Source organism: Lichenostomus cassidix, chromosome 5 (assembly GCF_008360975.1).
Source record: "Lichenostomus cassidix isolate B80296 chromosome 5, HeHo_3.0, whole genome shotgun sequence".
Taxonomy (NCBI): Eukaryota; Metazoa; Chordata; class Aves; order Passeriformes; family Meliphagidae; genus Lichenostomus; species Lichenostomus cassidix.
Genome location: NC_139486.1, coordinates 23,279,276 through 23,297,288, shown reverse-complemented (window position 1 = coordinate 23,297,288; position 18,013 = coordinate 23,279,276). Strand labels below are relative to the sequence as shown.

Sequence of the window (18,013 nt, the reverse complement as noted above, 5' to 3'; positions counted from 1 at the left end):
CCCGTGCCGGGCCGCGGATTGGCGGAGGGAGCCGAGCCGCCCTCCGAGCGCCACGGCCCGGCCCGGCCCAGCGCCGCCCCGCGGCGACCGCGGGAGCGGCACGTGCGGCTGGGGGCGGGGCTTGTTTTCCGCTCCCGCTCGGCGCCGCCCGCGGGCAGTCACGTGAGGCGCGCGCGATGGCGGCTCCCGCGGACGGTGAGGCGGGAGGGCCGGGCGGCACCGCCGCTGCCCCGCGCCGCTCCCCGCCCCTGCTCCCCTCACCCCCTCTCTGTTGCAGGCGCCGACCTGGAGGCCTCGCTGCTGAGCTTCGAGAAGCTGGACCGCGCCTCCCCGGACCTGTGGCCCGAACAGCGTAAGTCCGGCGGGCCCGCGGCCCGGGTCTGACAGCACGGGGTGGGGAGGGGAGAGCTCGGCCCGGCCGGGACCCCTGGGGCAGCTGCACGGGCCGGGCTGGGCTGGCCGGGGCCGGGCGGGGCGGTGCTGCTGCCCGCAGAGGCGCTCGGCCCCGCCAACCTCCGCTTTCTCTTCCCAGTGCCCGGGGTTGCCGAGTTCGCCGCCTCCTTCAAAAGCGTGAGTGAGCGCTGCGTTGCCCTTCGCGTTTCCCCCTTCCGTGTGATGGTGGATCTGCGGGTTCTTATGCAGGCTTTGCATGTTCGTTCTGTGAACCCCATCTCGCTTATAACTCCAATATATGCTACAATAAACCTTTTGGGTTTAATTTACCTTTTATATGTGTGTTTATACCTTATGCAGCTTACTGTGAATGAGAATTATACTTTGGAATAAATAAAACGTTTTAGACTTCAGAAAATCCTATTTTTCGTGCTGATTTTTGGCTTGTGGATGGTAGTATGCCGTTTTTAACTCTAAAATATCCAGAAAAAGACAAGATTAAACAGAGAAGTATCTCTTTGGAGCACATAGAACTCTCATATTTTTGCTGTCAGTTTTTGATCTGTTTTCAATACAGATCATACTTCACTGTATAATTCTAAACATGGACTTTTCAGAACATGAACTTTTATTTTTTTTCTAAACAGCCCATTACAAGTTCTCCTCCCAAGTGGATGGCTGAATTAGAAAATGATGATATCGATATGTTGAAGGGTGAGTATGGATATTTTGGGCAGGAATTGAGGTTGCCAAAGGTGATGGGAATGCAGTACTTACTCAAGAGGCTTAAGACATTTTTTCTTTAAGTGTTCTGGAGATGGCCCTGGGTCCTCAATCTCTAGCCTTCATATTTGCAGAATCTTCAACTCAGGAATCTCTTTATCTTGTTAATGATAGACATTTTTCATTAAACCAGTTATTGCCAAGAGACTATCTAGATGTCAGTGGCAGGCTGATTTTTCAAAACAAACAGTGTAATGTGTATATTTCAGGCACCTCAATTAGTCATTTTAATCACTGCATAAGAATAATGAATGTCTCCTGTGTTTTGAGAAGTAGCATGAATGTTTTGGAGGGATTCAGCTGATCACTTGGTGACTAGCTTAGACTTGTTCATTGTCTTGTTCCAAGATGCTCTACATGTGTGTCTGCCCTCATGGATCCAGGAGCTCTAATGCAATGGTGAAGCTGTATGGGCAAGTTACAGAAGGATTAGCTAGCATGTACTCTTGCTGCATGTTGCAGTTGTTAGTTGTCAGTAAACATCCTTGAGCATGCTCTACCTCTTGTGAATTCCAGATGGTGATATGTGATCATGTCACAGTGACATGTCACCGCTACAAAGTAAAAGTGAGATGAATTAAGTCTGATGTGCTGCAAGAAATGGGCTTAAACTCAAATTATTAATGTAAAATTAGTTCATTTCCTTGCAAACTATTTTGTAACTTGTTCATGTAGCAATGTGAACTCACGGGAACTTCCAAAGTATGGGTCAGATTCTTTGCAATGGTGGCAGATTAAAGCATTAACTAGATCCATGGCTGTCTTTCCCACTGTGTTAAAATTAGGAGTGGAGTCAGCTTCAATTTTGAACATATGCTGTTCACTGAAATAGATCCTGGTAGAAGTATGGTTTTAAAGTGCCCTGTAAAGTACTAAGCAGGTGAGCTGTCACTGGGGGACTACAGACAGTGTTAAAATTCATCTTTTTCTCTCTTCTTAAGAGCTGGGGAGCCTCACTACAGCTAACCTGATGGAAAAAGTTCGTGGCCTGCAGAACCTGGCTTATCAGCTGGGACTGGATGAATGTAAGTGCAGTAAACAGATGTGACTGACTGCATAGCAAATCTTTTCACTGAGGCATGTGCTTGTACATTCGTAGCTGGAAAAGCGTATTGGCAGATTTGGCAAGTATTTGACAGTGACCTCCCACAACAGGATGAGTTCATCTCCAACTTACAGCCTGCCTGCATGGGGGAAGGAGAAACAACCTGTGCTTGTATGTCAGTCTGGTGTTACCCAGTGGCAAATAGACTTCTGTTCCTGAGTTATTATGTTGTCTTGCATAAATTAGGCTGCTTTGCTTAATTTTCCACTCAGATACTAAAGCTGTTTCTCAGAATACTTGTGGAGGTACTTCTCTCAAATTTCATGCAGTGCCTCCACAGGGAAACTTGCACTTGCGTGTAGGATTCTCCTGTCACTCTGTGTTCATACTGTTTCCTGCATCTGTAAGTGTTACTTTTTTCTACACTTAATGTTGCAGGAGATGATGTCAGTAAGTAATAAAGTTGACTTTCATCCCAATTGCAAACAGCCAACGCTTACTGTGAATTTTTGAAGAAGAAGCTGCTTTCATTGTTTCATTTAGGACTCTCTTGTTAGCAGGTTGATCCAGCTTTGGGGATTTCAAGAGTATTGTGGAGTTGGTTTTAATGCTACCCATACATACTGACACATGTGTTTTTTCTGTTTAATTTTACTCTAACATAGACCTTGGTTGCAATTACTCTTGGGCTACACAAAGCACCAAAAGTTTTAAGTCTTTCACCTTCCTTTCAGTGGATAACACAACTTAGTAATAAACCTTTAGAGTCTTTCTGACTGCAAACCTAGGATAGCCTAATTAATTCTCTATAACAAATCATTAAGCTTGTTTTGACATACTTCAAGTTTATTTTACTTTCAGTGCTAACATCTGTTAAGACTGAGTAAAGAATTTGGTGGAGTAGAAGTTAAAGTATAACAGTGTAAAACTGAGTCAAATGCAAAGATTGGCTGATGATTGGCTTTCTCAGTTAAGTTGTAGGCTCTGATGTCAGACAGTGTTGTTCTGATAAATGGACTTTAGCAGAGCATGAGTTGCGATAAAGCTATGGAGGTGTTTGTTTCCATATTGCACATTGTTTCCATTTATTTTTACTGAGACCAAGTACATACGTAAAGAAGACGAACTGAGTGAAAACTGTAGTATGAAAGACTCAACAGTTATAACTTAAGTCTTGAATTTTCAAGCTTTGTGAAAGGTTTCCATGCTTGTAACTTCTTGTCACTGATGTCAGTTTTCCTTTACACTGTAATCCATTGAGTATTTTGTGGTTGTAATATACATTTATCTTAGGAAAATATTAACCAAAAATTAATTGTGGAATTTGAGCAGAGCTGCTCAGGACTTTTTTCTAATACTGTCTTTAGGTTATTTTCTCTTACTGTCTTAGACAAGTGAGACAATAAGAAAAAGATTCCAAAAGATCTGTTCATTAAAGTTAAGGGACTTGTGGTTTTGTCTCGGAGGTATTGGATTTGGTTATATCTTTGTGTGTTGAAGTTTAGTAGTCCCTTCTTGACTTGGCTGGTTAATTGAAACTGGCTGTGAAAAGCAGGATGAAACCTGCTGCTGACCAATCTCCTCTAGATGGCAGCATGAGGCCTCCTGCAGAAGTCTTGCTTATTTTCGTTTTATAGAGCTCTGACATTTCAGTCATGAAGTTGTTTATTCCAAGATTGTTTTTTGTGACGTATTTTCTCTTCAGAATGTGCACTGTCTTTTCTTATGGTATTTTCAAGTGTTTCATCAGCAGTGAATGTGAGAGACAATTATGCTTCACTGTATTAGCAACTTACTTTTCCTTCCAGCTCTTCTCTTCTAGATCCCACCTCAAATTCTTTATATTTTCAAAGACTTTTCTTTTCATCCAAGTTATTAATAAAATGCTCTGCAGGAGCAGGGTGATTCCTGCAGCTCTCCATGAAAAATGTGTCTCTTGAGTGACACTGCAACCATGTGAAATCTGTTATTGTTATACCCAGTTCACAAAATACTTTATGTCAATTTTATATTAGAATTAATTAGGCAAAGTTCTGTGGGACTGGGTACCTTTTGAAAAGTTTATTCATTGAGGTACTGTTGCAACATTAACATTGAAATCTGAATAATTGATTTGACATGACATAGTTTGATATATTAATAATTACTGAATTACATGCTTTGTTTTTTGAATTCATATGAACTCTTAATATTTTGTCTATATAAGTGGGCTTTCTTGATAGATTTGGAACGAATGTATTGAATCTTTTGTCCATCTTCATGGGACATCTGGATGGCTTTCATCTAGGAACAGTTGAATCCTGTTATCTGAATTCCACATTTTTATTATCTATAATTCCAGCTGTCCCTAACTTTTTGACCATGGATTTCTCAGTTCCTCTTTTGGTTGCATGCTTTTCACAGATTTCCTTTCTCTACTACTATCTTCTTCCCTTCTTTTCCCCATAAGGTTACTTTTACTTTCTGGAACTCTGGTTTGTTTGTTGACTGCCCCATGGCTCCTGTGAACCAAATTAATTTGTTAACATATAATTTAGCTTTTCTTTCCAGCTTGTTCTTTTGCTTTCTTCCTGGCATGCTAATAGGTGGATTTTGCTAAGAATATTCCTTGCAGAATATTTTTCCCTTAGCACAGAACTCACATCAAAGGATAGCTTTCCTTGAATGAAGCAGGATTTTTGTAGCATGAACCAACTTTTAATTTTTTAAAAAATTTTTACTTTCCTCTTGAAGGACAGGCTATCCTTGGGTCTCTTTTGTGTATTTATTCTTTGCTAAAAGGTGATTCTGGAGTTCTCTAGCAGCTTCCAGGCTCAGGACCTTGTATCAATAAAGTCTTTTAAAAATAAATTATTTTTCAGCACTTCTTCTGAGGTCTCAGCTTGTGTATCCTCTGTAAAATTCTACCTTGTCCTTTTTGCTTGTAGCTGCTTTTCTCTTTTTGCTTTGGTTCTTAGAATCACAGAAACATTTGGGCTGGAAAAGACCTCCAAGATCATTAAGTCCAATCTTCTCACACTAGAGCTTCTGTTTTCCTTCTGTTAATGAATTACTTTATTGGTTAGAATATATTGAAACCACTTTTAGTGTTAGAAGTCTAGTTTTGTGTCAGTTTTACAGTTCCTGTTAATGTGGGTATTTTGAGGGAGAAGGAAGTGGGCTCAATGAATGCACTGACTTTTAGTTGTTCATGCTGTTAGGGTGACTTTGGGAGGCATAGTAACTTCTGAATGTGAGCTGCAGCCACTCAGTGAGTCTCATTTCTGAGTTTTGGGGAAAAAAAGGTATAGGCATATGCCTTGTTATGAGCCTTTTTCCTCCCCTCTGTGTCCCTTAATTTTTTCATTTGCAATTGATTGGAGTGGAGTAGTGAGCAATGCAGAATGAGGAGACCCCAGCTAATGTAGCAAGCAAGGGGGAGATAGTTCTTTTTTAGTAACGCCGTCACAGACCCTGACAATGTTTGTGGTCCACCAAGCAGTAGGTTTCAAAGCACATAATGTAAATAACTGCAAATTTAGACTGCAAGCTGTTTTTCCACTCTATGACCCATTGCACCTTTTACAGCATCTGAGTCGAAGTTGACTTTAGAGGAATTGATTTCATGAACTGGCAACCAGTCCATGCATTTAAGATATGCCCTGTCATCCTTTGGAATATATGTATGCAGAGAGATGTATCTGAGAACTACATACATAAAGAAAAATGTTTTTCTTCAAAAAAAATTAAAAGTTTGTTTTTTCCAAACTTTGAAAAAAAACTTATGTATAAAAGTAACAGAGATGTAGGATGGGAAAATGAGAAAAGCACTTAGGAATGTGTTTGTCTAGGGACTTTCTGAAGGCACTGCTGTTGTTTCTCTGTGAACCTGATATTTTTCAGATAACACCTGTTATACTGGTTCAGAGATCCTGAAATGTAAATATACATAGCTGGTACCATAGCCATGTTTATAAAATCCCACTGAGGCCAGAGAGGTTATCTGGCTGCTATGCCATCCCAGTACAGCTTCAGTGATACTGTCAGTGCAAGACTCCCTTCAAAGCCTGTTCTTTTTAAGCCCCAGTATCTTTGTGAAGGTAATGGTGCCTTGGTGCTGTGTGTGCCTTAAATATTAGAAAATGTGGGATAGCTGACCAAACAGACATGAATATCATTTATAATCTCCCTGTCAGTGATTTTTGCTAGTCTCATCTCTTGCGTTAGATTAAATTTTTATTTGAAGTTGAAGCTAGTTTGTTATGTTCTTACTGCAAAATTAGGAATGGCTGTATTATCCAATGTCAAATCCTCATACTCTTTCAAGAGCAATGAGACAGTTCCCAAACATGCTCAACCAAGTCTCCCTATTTATAGTTTCATATGGTTTTGTGCACCCTGGCTTTCACTAGGTTCTAGAAACTATACTCCCATTTTCTTTGTAATGCTGATTTATTTTCCATATATGTTCAAGCAAATTAAGTACCAGGTGCAGTGGAAGACCTATTTGATCAAGGGCCCACAAATTAGACCTCGATGACCTGGGAGATTGCAGGTGAACAACAAAAGGTTGGTCATCTTGTAGCATCACACTGATAGAGGAGAAGCTAGCCCAGGTTCAGTCAGTCCATGATGGTTTTCTTTAATATGAAGAATAAATAAATAAATGACTAGGGGTTTTTTTTGCCTGGAGAGAAACAGCTGATGTAGTATGTGAAAAAAATCTGTAAAACATTAATACAGAGAAAGTGTGAATAGGGAATGACTCTTCACTGTTTCTCATAGTACAGGAGCCAGAGAAAATAAAAGAGTGTGTTGGGACAGACATGAGGAGATGCTTGTGTTGTGCATTAAAGTCAGACCCCATTGCCACTGGATCTTGTGGACATGGAGTTTCTCACTCAATAATGAGATAAATTATTGGAACATAAATCCATCAGGGGTGTCTGACTGCTGAGAAGTCACCAGTGGCTTGTACACCTTGGAGATGCAGAAAGCAGTTATAGCCATGTGCCTCCCTGCTTTTACACTCTTCTGTAGCTGCTTGCTGTTGGCATGTCAGTCAGGGTGGTGGGTTAGAAGGACCTTTTGTTTGGCAATGGATATTTTTATTTATTTTAGTAATAGGGTAAACTGCCTGGTAGTTGAGCAACCACTACCAGAAATCATTGAGGGGTCCCTGTAATGGAGGGACTCTTCCAGAGACAGCAAGAGATGGATGGGCACATGAATGAGGAACAACTACCTTGCTCCCAAGTTAAGCTGTCCTTGGTTGTGAAATGTAGTCCTCTGCAGGACTCAGCAGCCTCGGAAATTTCTGGAAAATCATAAAGGAGTACTTCTGAACTCCAAGCTATGTACAGATCACTATTTTTCCTTAGATTGGTAGTCTTCAGTTTTTTCATTTCAGATAAATGCTGTCTGTCGTGATCTCTTGCCTGCAAATCCAGCTTTTTTTATAGGTTTGGAGGAACAGAGCAGTTCTGTCTTTTTTCTTCATCAGGATTTAACTAGTGTATTTTGAACATACACCCTTAGTTCTGCCAGTGATCCTTACATGCTACTGTTGTCATTGAGTTTTGGGTGGCGTTTACTTTTTTTACCTCATTTGGATGCTGATCGTAGGTAGGATATGTTTAAACTGGACTCCATCTTTGGTGGACTGAACTTATGTTATCTATTAACCTACAAGACAGGTCATGACAGTTACTGCACTTGAACTTTGTATATACAAGGTTGTTGAATTAGAATCAACATAAGGAAAGGAGGGAAGATAACGTATCCTTTTACTGAAACATCTTCTTCCTTTTGTGTAATGGATTGGCTTTCCTAGGAGTGTCTCCGTGTAGCACAAACATGCAGCCTTTTTAGGCCCTATGCAAAACACCTGGCCTTTGTACCAGAGCAGGCTTTTATCAATCAGATAAAAATATCTTCTGATCACAACCACTTTTTCTTTAATCCTGGCAACACAAAGGCTTTTTAAGCTCAGAAGCCTTGCTTTACATCTGTGGACATGTCCTCACTTCTGCATTACAGTTGTCTGGTGCACTTTCTGGTGTGTATGTACAGTTGTTAGCACTAAAATGTTTCAGGTTCTTGTATTTGTAGGAAACCAACATATGAAAAGATACGTGTAAGTAAAAGTTTTAGTATGTTTTAATATGTCTCAAGATAGCTTCTGAAATCTCTTGTTGGTCCATTTTAGTAAAAGTTGTATGTCCTCTCTCTGCAGTCCGGGAAATTGCGTGGAAAAGTGAATTGTACTCTTATAGCTTCTTACTAGGCAAAATGAGGTTTTGGAATCTGTGTAGAAGAGCAGACTCTTTAAAATGAACTCTTTCCCTATTTCCTTGGAGAAATAAGACTACCTAAAGTGTTACGGTGGAGCCGGAGAACTGCCTTTTGGAGAGGGAAGAAGGAAAGAAAGTGAAAGAGAATCATGTGATTTGGATCTACATCCCACAGCAGCCTCAGTGCCAGTTATTAGAAATATACAGCAGTGTTCTTACCATCTTGACTGCTGACAAATGAGTGAGAAGGATACTCACTTTTTCTTTGTTAAAAGCTGGCATCTCCAGAAGTATTGTGCTTCTAGCACTTGTGTGCCTGTATTAATCTGAAACATGATGGAAGAAAATATGTTTTGGATTGCCTACATTGTTCTAAATACATTGGACTTAGAAGAGAATGTCTGCCAAGTCTAGTGCTTGTTATGTTCTTAAACAAAATACACAGTTTTTTACTTGCAAGGTGAACTGTCCTGCATAAGAGGAAGCAATTTGAGGTGTGTGTGCTTCAGTTATTTCTGATCTGCTTAGAATTTTCTTTGTAGCAACTATTTTTTTTCTTGGTTAGTTTTCTATATTCCCTGCCTTGCTGAGTGAATCTTCATCATATTTCAGTTTTGCTTGAAAGCATATTTCTCACTGATTTTGTTATTTAGTACTGTGTTTGGCAAGGACTTTATGTGAAATAATATACTTCATGTACTTCAATGCTTGAAGGCAGAATTTTATAGCTGGACAACAAAATTATGCTCTTTGGACACTGGATTTCTGTAATACACAGTTTGCTTGAAGAGTTACTTAGCAGAGTTAGTAGACTTCTCCCAGAGAATGTGTCACATTTTGGATGGTTCCTTTTTGGGTTAGGAGATGATGACAGAGAATTTCAGGAGCTCACAATCAGTTGAAATGGTTGGTTTAGTTTTTCATAGTAGGAAAAATATGGAGGCTGTTTCCAGTTTACATTCACAGTAATTCTTGGTTCTTATTTGATTGTTTCAGAGAGGTGAAAAGAACACTTAAATTGTCTGTTAAAATGTTTATATGGCCCTGTCACCACAATATCCAAGGTGCTATGATTTCCATGTGAAACCTTGGCCTTCCTCCCGATTCTTTTTATACTCTCCTCCCACACTGTAGATCTCCTGCTTCATTTTAATGCACAATGCTGTGGTAAAAGATACTCTGCACCTGCAGAGGGACAAGGAAATCACCTCTCCTTGTACTGTTTGCTGGGTGGCTTATTTACAGGCAGAATTTTTCTGGGGCACCTCCTGTTGAAAGAGCCAGACATCAGAATGCCAACTTGAAATTGCCATTCATACATGATCTGTGAATTGGCTAATTCTGACATGTAGGTAGTTAAGAAATGATTACAGTCAGAGGAGTCATGACCTCAACTTTTCATCATCTCCATTGGCTTGTGCCCCAGTTTGGAAGTGAAGGAGGCATAGGAAGTTTTAATTGTACCTGTGTGATTTATCCTCAGTCAGCTCTTTAATTTCTTCTGGCTGTCTGAGGTTTCCGACACGCTGTAAATTTCTCCAACTTTTTCATTATCTGCAATTTCTTTATGACTCATGAATCGGAGTGGAGAGAGAGTGTGGATTTACAGCAGAGATAAACATGTCCATAAAGTCTGTATCTGTGTCAGTAATTGTACTGCTGTCAGTGACTGTCCTGTTTTACAGGTCTCTCTTGGGAGAGGAACACGCTTTGCTACCAGTGTCAGAGAAGTGTTCACTTTGATTTGCATTAACGTGCCAGGAGACTAGGTTCCAATGGTGAGGATGGAAATGGAGTTTAGACCATGGCTGCTATTGTTTTTTTTAATAAATGGGTGTGTAGGTGAGTTGCTCTCTCTGTGCAGAAAAAAAAAAAAAAAGGCAGGTTCAGGTTGTTCTTAAATATAAAATCAGGGAGATACAGTATACTGGTGATACCAGATGTGATTCTACCCATACACATAAATTGTGCATTCTTACCATAAAACAAATGCTGTGTCTAGGTAACTGTCATATATGGAAAAAATACTGCATGGATCTTTAGGGTGTTCTATGTCTGCTGGCAAAGTACAATGAATATTTTTTTAAGTTTCAAGAAATTTCTGCATCTTTGCCTATCCCTTACTCTGAGGGAAAGATGCTATTGTGGTACTAATACATCATCATAGTCTCCAAGCATGATTCTGCTTGCTGCAGAAGGAGGTGTGTCCTGTTGAAGTTCAAGAAAAGGAAAAAAATTCTCTAAAATTTCTAAATGTGTTAGAAATTTAAACTTCAACAGTTTCTATGGGCTTTTATTTTCTGTTGGATGCCTGTTGTAGATACTTGTCTATGTGGAATCTTCTTTTGTTAGATTCTACAAATTGGGTTGGATTTTTTTGTCTGTGACTTAATAATTTTTGTCACTGTAAGGTAATTATTTTACCACAGAATTATTTTCAAATATCCAAAGTGACTGTAAAACCCCAAATTTCCATGACATCAAGTATGCATTGAGACTCCCAAATGCAGCTGATGGACACCTCTTACCAAAGGGAGATTATAATAAACCATATACACTCTGTGATTGTGTAGAAAGCTCTAAAATGTGGTTAGGTGTCAAGTGTTAGAAATGCTAAAATGACACCTGCCATTGCATGGTTAATTCTGGCGCCTGAAGTTGGAAGTACAAAGAGGAATTTTTTCCGTGGTAGACAGTGTCCCATCTAGCTATGATAACTGAGTTTCCAAAGCTATATATATAAGGATCACATGCTAAGTGGCCCAAAAGCTGGCAGATAACTGCTGTTGGAGTGAGTGATGCTCAATGCAACAGCAAAAATCTAAATAAAAGCTGAGTAGATGAGATGCTTTTTACCTCATATTTATTGAAATGTCTTTTTTTTTCCTTTTCTCTCATCCTCCTCCTCACCTTTTCTATATGCCCCTACCTAGCTTGTGAATCTGATTTTGTTAAAACAAAAGTTTCCTCTGAAAGGTACTTCAGCCAGGGTGTATTACTTGCTTTATTAAAACAAGACAAAAACAACACCTGCCCTGTGCCCCCTGCCAAAAGAAACCCCAGACAACAAATATAAGCAAACAAGAACACCAAACCAATAAAAAAAAAACAACCCACAGAACATTTTTTATACCCTGGGATTAGTTTCTAAGAATATATCTTCTGAAAGTCCTCTCTGTCTCCTGTAGTTTGTTCAGTAGTAGGAAGAAATTCTGCAATAGTTTGATCCTTTCTGGAAAAGACTTTTTGAATTTATGTTGATAGAGTGAAGGTTGATCTAGATACTTCCTGTGTTAAAGAGAAGGGAGCCTTTTCAGTGATAGTGGGGAAGAAGAGGAAGAAATCTGGTTAATCTGAAAACTAATTGACCAAACTGCTCTGAACACAGTGAAATCATTCATCTGATCCATCACCATTAACTTTTGCAGGATTTTTGGTATACTACTCAAAGCACCAGTTTGTGCTTTGTGAAGACATCTGGAATATTAGCATTGGTCAGTCAAGTAGTGGAACACATTGTGCAGTCACCAGTTTTGCATTCTCTGTTCTTGGAGGTTTTCCAGACCTGACTCGATAAAGCCTTAAGCATTATGGTACAACCTCATAATCGACCCTGCTTTGACCAGGAGACCTCCTGAACCCTTGTAACCCTGATTATCCAGTGAGTCCATGTTTCTGTGATCTAAGATCCTCTCTAGAACTAGAAGTGCATTCAAAGCCTGCATTTCCCACAGCACCAAATGGTTCAGCTGATGAGCTTTGGACAGGTGCAACTCTGCTCTGCCTCTACGGGAGCAGCTGATTAGGAACAAGAAACCTAAGAATTCCTGTATCAGAGTGATGGCTTTTAGGCTTTTGGGGATGATGAATGGACTTTCATGTACTTCCACTGACAGAACTGATGATGGGTCTGCAATGTGGGCTGTAGAGCATATTTTTCTGCATAAGGAGATACAGTCCATTCAGTATAACTCTTTAAGCAGGGAGGGAGAATGGTCCTCAGCAAAGACAGAGGTTCTTGTGTGTCTCAGCTGAAATGAACACTGAAACCAACTTCATCTGTTGAGACAAGCAGAGGGTCAGTGGGGCTTGAGTGAAGAGCTTTTAGCCATGAAAGTAAAAGGAATGTGCTGTCACATTAAAGCATTTCTACCTTCCGCATGCTTGGCACAGAAAGAAACATGACTACAAACAAAATGTTCTTACATTATACTGTCAGAAGCCTATTTTTTGCTACTCTCATTCTGACAGGATAACTTGTAGACTACTGTCAGTGGAGGAATTGAGGATGGGGAAAAGTTTGATCAAGCATAAGGTTATGTGCATTTTTCTATTATAGTTTAAAAACACAAAAATGCCAAACAAATCTCAGGAGTCATTCTAGCAGGGACTCTTGAATCTTTACAATTGGTCTCTGTTTATTATTTAAAAATCTGTACGGTCTATGCCTTTATCCAATTAAAACTTCCCTTCTTCTTCAGCATTAATTGAACATTTACTCTGTATTTACAAATATTGGAGAGATTATCCCTGTACTATCTCTGTCTGAAATGTTTTCCTGTAAGTTTTAGCTTCTGGCAGGAATGAAGGGAGAATTTTCTTCCAGTATGGGCTGCTGGACCTATTTGCAGAGCAGCAGCTGATCCTAGTGACAAATCACACTGGAGGGTGACTTTGGAGACTTGGTTCAGTTTCTGGCACTACCCCTCTTCTGCTTGGTTGATTTATTTGCCTTCTTACATGCCCCTTCCTATGTCCCCAACTGTAATATGGAGTACATGTTAACTTTCTTTTGCAAGGCATTGGAAAAATAATGGATTTTTAAAAACAGCATATAAAGCCTCTATTGTTAAGTATCTTTGCTGTGTGCTGCTGTTTGTTGTTTCCCCCTGCTTGCTGCTATTATATTCCACAGGAAGGCATCATTAGAATATTGTGTCGGGCATCAGTAGAAGTAAAATGAGAATATGATGATAAAACAGATCCCAGTATCAAGTGCTCTTTAGCCTGGGACCCAAGCAGGGTAACTAAGAAAAGCAAGGCTATTTTCAGCTGTTTACAGATATTATATGTATAAAAGGATTTCTATTTGCAAGCAGCATAAAGGTTAAAAATTATTAGTATGTATCCATTCTAATGCCAGAGATTATTTACATGTTTCATTTGCTGTATTCCTTTTCAGTTTTCTCCATTTTGGATCAAGTGATGATGCATACAAAGCTATGCGGGAATTGACTAAGCATTTTGTCACTTTATTGAGTGGTTTCAGTTGTTCTGAGCATGAAGTCTTCTGTAAGATCAATAGTGAACTTGCCACCTTACCTCTTGCATCTGCAGTAAATGCAGCTTTGAACATCCAGTCTGTATAATGTTGCTAGACCAAGTCTGATAGTATCTGTCTCTTATTGCCTCATTAACTTGTGAGCATTAGAACAAGATAAAAATTCCCTAAAGCCTCTTATCTGATGATTGTTGTAACCTTGTGAGTGCCATTAGTTTAAGTTTGCAATCAAATGCTTCCCCTGAGTATAAGGAGCACTGATTAAACCTGAAGTGTCCCCAGAGGCTTTTACAGCTGTCAAGGGGGTGGTGGCTGCCCCTGCCCAAAAGGAAAAAGGGGCTGGAGGTCCCGGTGGGGGGGGCCACTCTGCAGAGAGCCACGTGGCTGCCCCAGCTGTTCCGCTTTGCCTAATGAATTGTTTTACAAGGAGAGGCTGGATATTGTCATCACAAGCTGCCTTCCCCAGGGACTGAAGCCAGCCTGATAATGACTAATGTTAGTGATAGTAATTGAAGTGTGATGGCTCTCCAGGGACTTGCACACGCGCAGAGCTGTCAGGCACTTGTGGCTGGTACAGTCCCATGAATACCTCAGAAATGTTTTTTAATTGCTTGACTTTCATAACTAGTTCCCATACATCTGCAGAAATACACATTTTAAGGAGATAGGGAAAAGGAGCTGAGGACTCTGCTATTGACCCTTGGTGTACACATATAGTTACTGTTGGGACATGTTTCCAATGAGGATCACTGTGTATTCTTGCTCCCCTTAGTCTTGGTGTGGACCTGCTAGGTGTCTGCACAGGCTGACTGTGTTCTTGCTCCCCTTAGTCTTGGTGTGGACCTGCTAGGTGTCTGCACAGGCATTACAACAGATTTCTTGAATGTACCTTTTATGTCTAAGTGTTGTCTTTTTGATGCACAGAGATTGTACTTGGTTCTAAAAGAAGACTAACTTTATTTAAGAATATCAAAGGATTGCTGCTATTAATAGCATGGAAACAATGACAGCTGTTTGCATTTCGTTAGGCATTGAAAACTGAATGTAAGATAGAATAAAAATCTTGTAAAAACATAGCACATCCATGTGTCCCAATATGACTGGATTTTATGGCCGGGAGTTTTTGGAAGTTTAGGGCAGAGAAATAACCAATTTACATTAAACTGAGTGATTTTTATTCTGAAAATATTCTTGTTTAAAAGTGCATTGTTGAATATAACAGTGGGCCTGAGATAAAAATAGCCCAAATAGGGTACTGTCCTCCTGACTTTCAGGATCCTAACATGAATTTGTCAGGGTGCTGAGATATTTTGAATTGCCTCTGTCTATACAGGAAGGTTTTGCTGTGGCTTTTTTGAGCTCTAGCTGGAGATCAAAAAGGGATGCTTAATGCTGTTGCCAGTAGAGCAGACATACTACCTCTTCTCATCATATTCATTGCAAGTTTGTTCTTCACCTCCCCCTTCCAGTGAAGTGTTGGCTCTTAGAAATTTATTTTGGTAATAAAACATTACTTTATACTTGCCCATGAAAGCATGTTTGAAGGCTGTTTGTGGATTCTTTAAAGTGTCCAAGAGACTGTTGTTCCCTAAGCACACTGCAAACTCATATCATGATTAAGTCTGATGAATTAGCATGCAGAAAGTTAAGCTCATAACTTTAAATGGTTAACTTAAAATGTGTACCCAAACCTGTAGTCGGTATGCTGTAATTCAGTTGTCAGTCCCAAAATGATATGTTTCAATGGCTTTTGGTTCTGAGAAAATGGGTGTGTTTATTCTTGCTATTTTTGGTCACAATGAGGAGATAAAGTTGTGCTTACTGCTTTTCACGGTTGTAAGTCTTGACAGTAAAGCTAAAGGATATAGTTTAGTTACTTTCATGTAATTTATCTTACAACTTTTACTGTAATTGAGGAGGTGGGAATAGGAAACTCCATGCTGCGTAAGTAAAGATTTTCAGTTTGTAATTTATTTTTGACTGATTGGTTGCTACAGCACAAGCACAAGAGTTGAGGTAATTGAAAGACATCCGGTAACTGATTAAGTAGATTTCATTTATGTGTTATTTTGAGAACTGTTTTAATGAAAGCTTGTAAACCTTATAATAAATATAGCAGAATATATTTTCTGTATAGAAATTATTTTACATTGATAGGGCATTTTCATATGGAGAGCTTTTTGTGCTATGAGGCATATATCCACATATTGTCTAAACTTCATAAAGTGATAATTATTTTGGTGTCAATATGCACTGTGGTGTAAAATTTTGCTTTTCAGGTATTTGATGATGTTTTACAAATACATGTTTTACAAATAAGTATCTCTGAGTCCTTGCACAAGATCCCCCAAACCTGTTACTACATTTTAAAGCTTTCCAAGTTTACTAGCAATTCAATAAATATTGGCTCTCATATACTTCAAATTAAAATGTGACTTCTGTTTTCTCACTGTGAGGTTTGATCTCTGTTCTGCTGTACCAGGTAAAATTTGGTTTGGTCAGTAGCTGGAGGGGAATCCATGAAGAGCCCAGGTGTTGCATTAAGCAGCATTGGTGCCCTTCTCCTGGAGGGTTGCTGAACTGTTATCCCATGGTAGCTCTAGAGGGCTCTCTGCTGTTGGAAATGTCACATTTCTAATGACTTGTATGACAAAGGTCTTAATAACCTGATGGTCGTTAAGGAACTCATAACAGTTTTTTTGCAAATGCTAGCCTCATTGTCATCCGCAAAATATAGCATATGCAATTAGAATCTAATTTTCTCCAGTGTCAATTAAAGAGTCTCATTTTTATTCTGAACTGTGTTGTACTCTGCATGTAAATGTCTGTCACTTAAGTTACAGCTTTTAAGTAGCGTAGAAAGTAATTTTTGGGTGTGCAGTTTGTGACGTTCCTTGTTAAGTCAGTAAAAGTATGATGTTGCTAGCACTGACTGTGCAAGAAAGCCAGAAAATAATCATCCCAGGCTTTATTATAATCATGCAGTTTGTTACTGTAGTAGCCTGAAATGTATATGGGCGTTCTTTGAGGAGAATTGGAAATAAATGTATAAGATGGAGGACAAGACGGGACCGGGTGAAAGTATGAAGAGTAATTTTCAGCAAATAGGTGTTTGTCATCAAGTTCTATCAAGTGGCATTTAAAAAGGAAGGAGTACCTATGTAATACTTCTGGTTTTTATTTTCAAACCCTTTGGGTGTTGTACAGGGTTATGACTTCCAGTTCTGCTTGGTGGGCAGGCTGTAACATGCTGGTTTGACTGGGTATCTATATCAGACTTGGTTGCATTAAAATGGACTTTAAAATGGTTAGATTGAAAATGAGTCAGGCAGTAAAAGATTGTAATGTTGTGTTCTCTGTTGTAATAGTACATTCTATTATCTTATGGTTTTGTAGGGTTTTTTCCATATACGTGCCAGTGCTACATTGCTTTCACTCAGTTGTGTTTCAAAAGCAGTGAAAACTAGAAATAACTAGAAGTAACATCTGTGAAAAGTACAAGACTAGAAATAACATGTCTACACTAGAAATAACTGCAACATGATTACAGGTTACATTTTCCAGCACCTTTGAGCATCATGGGTTGGATGTCTGTTATGGACAGTGCTGCAGTGTTTTGTATAATAAGGAGCTTACATATTAAGGGAGTGAAAATAACGTTAAGTTTGATGCTCAGTGAGCTTCCCAGAGAAAACAGTGTCCTATTTTGCCTGCTCCATGGTAAGTTCTATCTTGTGTGTTCTGCAAAGCCCTTGTTTGAAATCACTGTTGTGAATTTACTGCTGAAGGGGGAAAAGGTGAAGCGTGGATAGACTCAGGAAAGGAAGAGGGTTTTTATTTTCATTTGTAGCATTTGCAGTTCTCCAAGCAAAGAGGGCTGGAGAAACTGGCAGTTGAGAGCCACAACTTGATTAGATGTTTGGGTCTGTTGTAAAATCTTGTGGTGTCTGCCTCTTGTGCCAGTGTGAAAACCCTTATATGGTGCAGGAAAGGTATTGAGAAATCTTTCATGTAAATTCTGTGTCTTTTTCCTTCTTCTAAGAACTACTTTTCATCGTAGGAAAAATACACTGAATCACCCTTATCTGTGGAAAACACAAACTAATAACAATTAAGCTATTGATTACCTTTTCAGTCAGTAAATAGATGCTTCTTTCAGGATTCGTTTCCTCATGCCATCCTTGACTTCAAACACCTGCAACTTACAAGTTCTGGTTGTAGATGAATTCAAACGCTGAG

The 18,013-nt window shown here is 39.5% G+C and overlaps 1 protein-coding gene and 1 long non-coding RNA gene across 12 annotated transcripts in view; one reads left to right on the top strand and one right to left on the bottom strand.

The window, feature by feature from the left end:
* Nucleotides 1-43: 43 nt before the first annotated feature.
* The window catches only part of LIN52 (lin-52 DREAM MuvB core complex component), a 40,204-nt gene continuing 22,234 nt past the window's right edge, over nucleotides 44-18,013 (top strand). For 2 of the 11 annotated variants that reach the window (XM_085061810.1, XM_085061816.1), the window contains exons 1-5: nucleotides 45-195; nucleotides 278-352; nucleotides 533-570; nucleotides 1,041-1,107; nucleotides 2,118-2,201. In XM_085061810.1, coding sequence (XP_084917936.1) covers nucleotides 177-195; nucleotides 278-352; nucleotides 533-570; nucleotides 1,041-1,107; nucleotides 2,118-2,201 — 283 coding nt within the window. In that variant the 5' untranslated portion in view covers nucleotides 45-176. The other 9 variants (XR_014852548.1, XM_085061811.1, XM_085061808.1 and 6 more) reach the window with 9 other exon arrangements.
* LOC146436156 (uncharacterized) lies at nucleotides 10,473-12,048 on the bottom strand. The gene is made up of 3 exons (XR_014852549.1): nucleotides 11,907-12,048; nucleotides 11,627-11,781; nucleotides 10,473-10,551 (listed from the first exon to the last, which is right to left on the bottom strand). It is a non-coding gene; the product is annotated as an uncharacterized LOC146436156 (long non-coding RNA).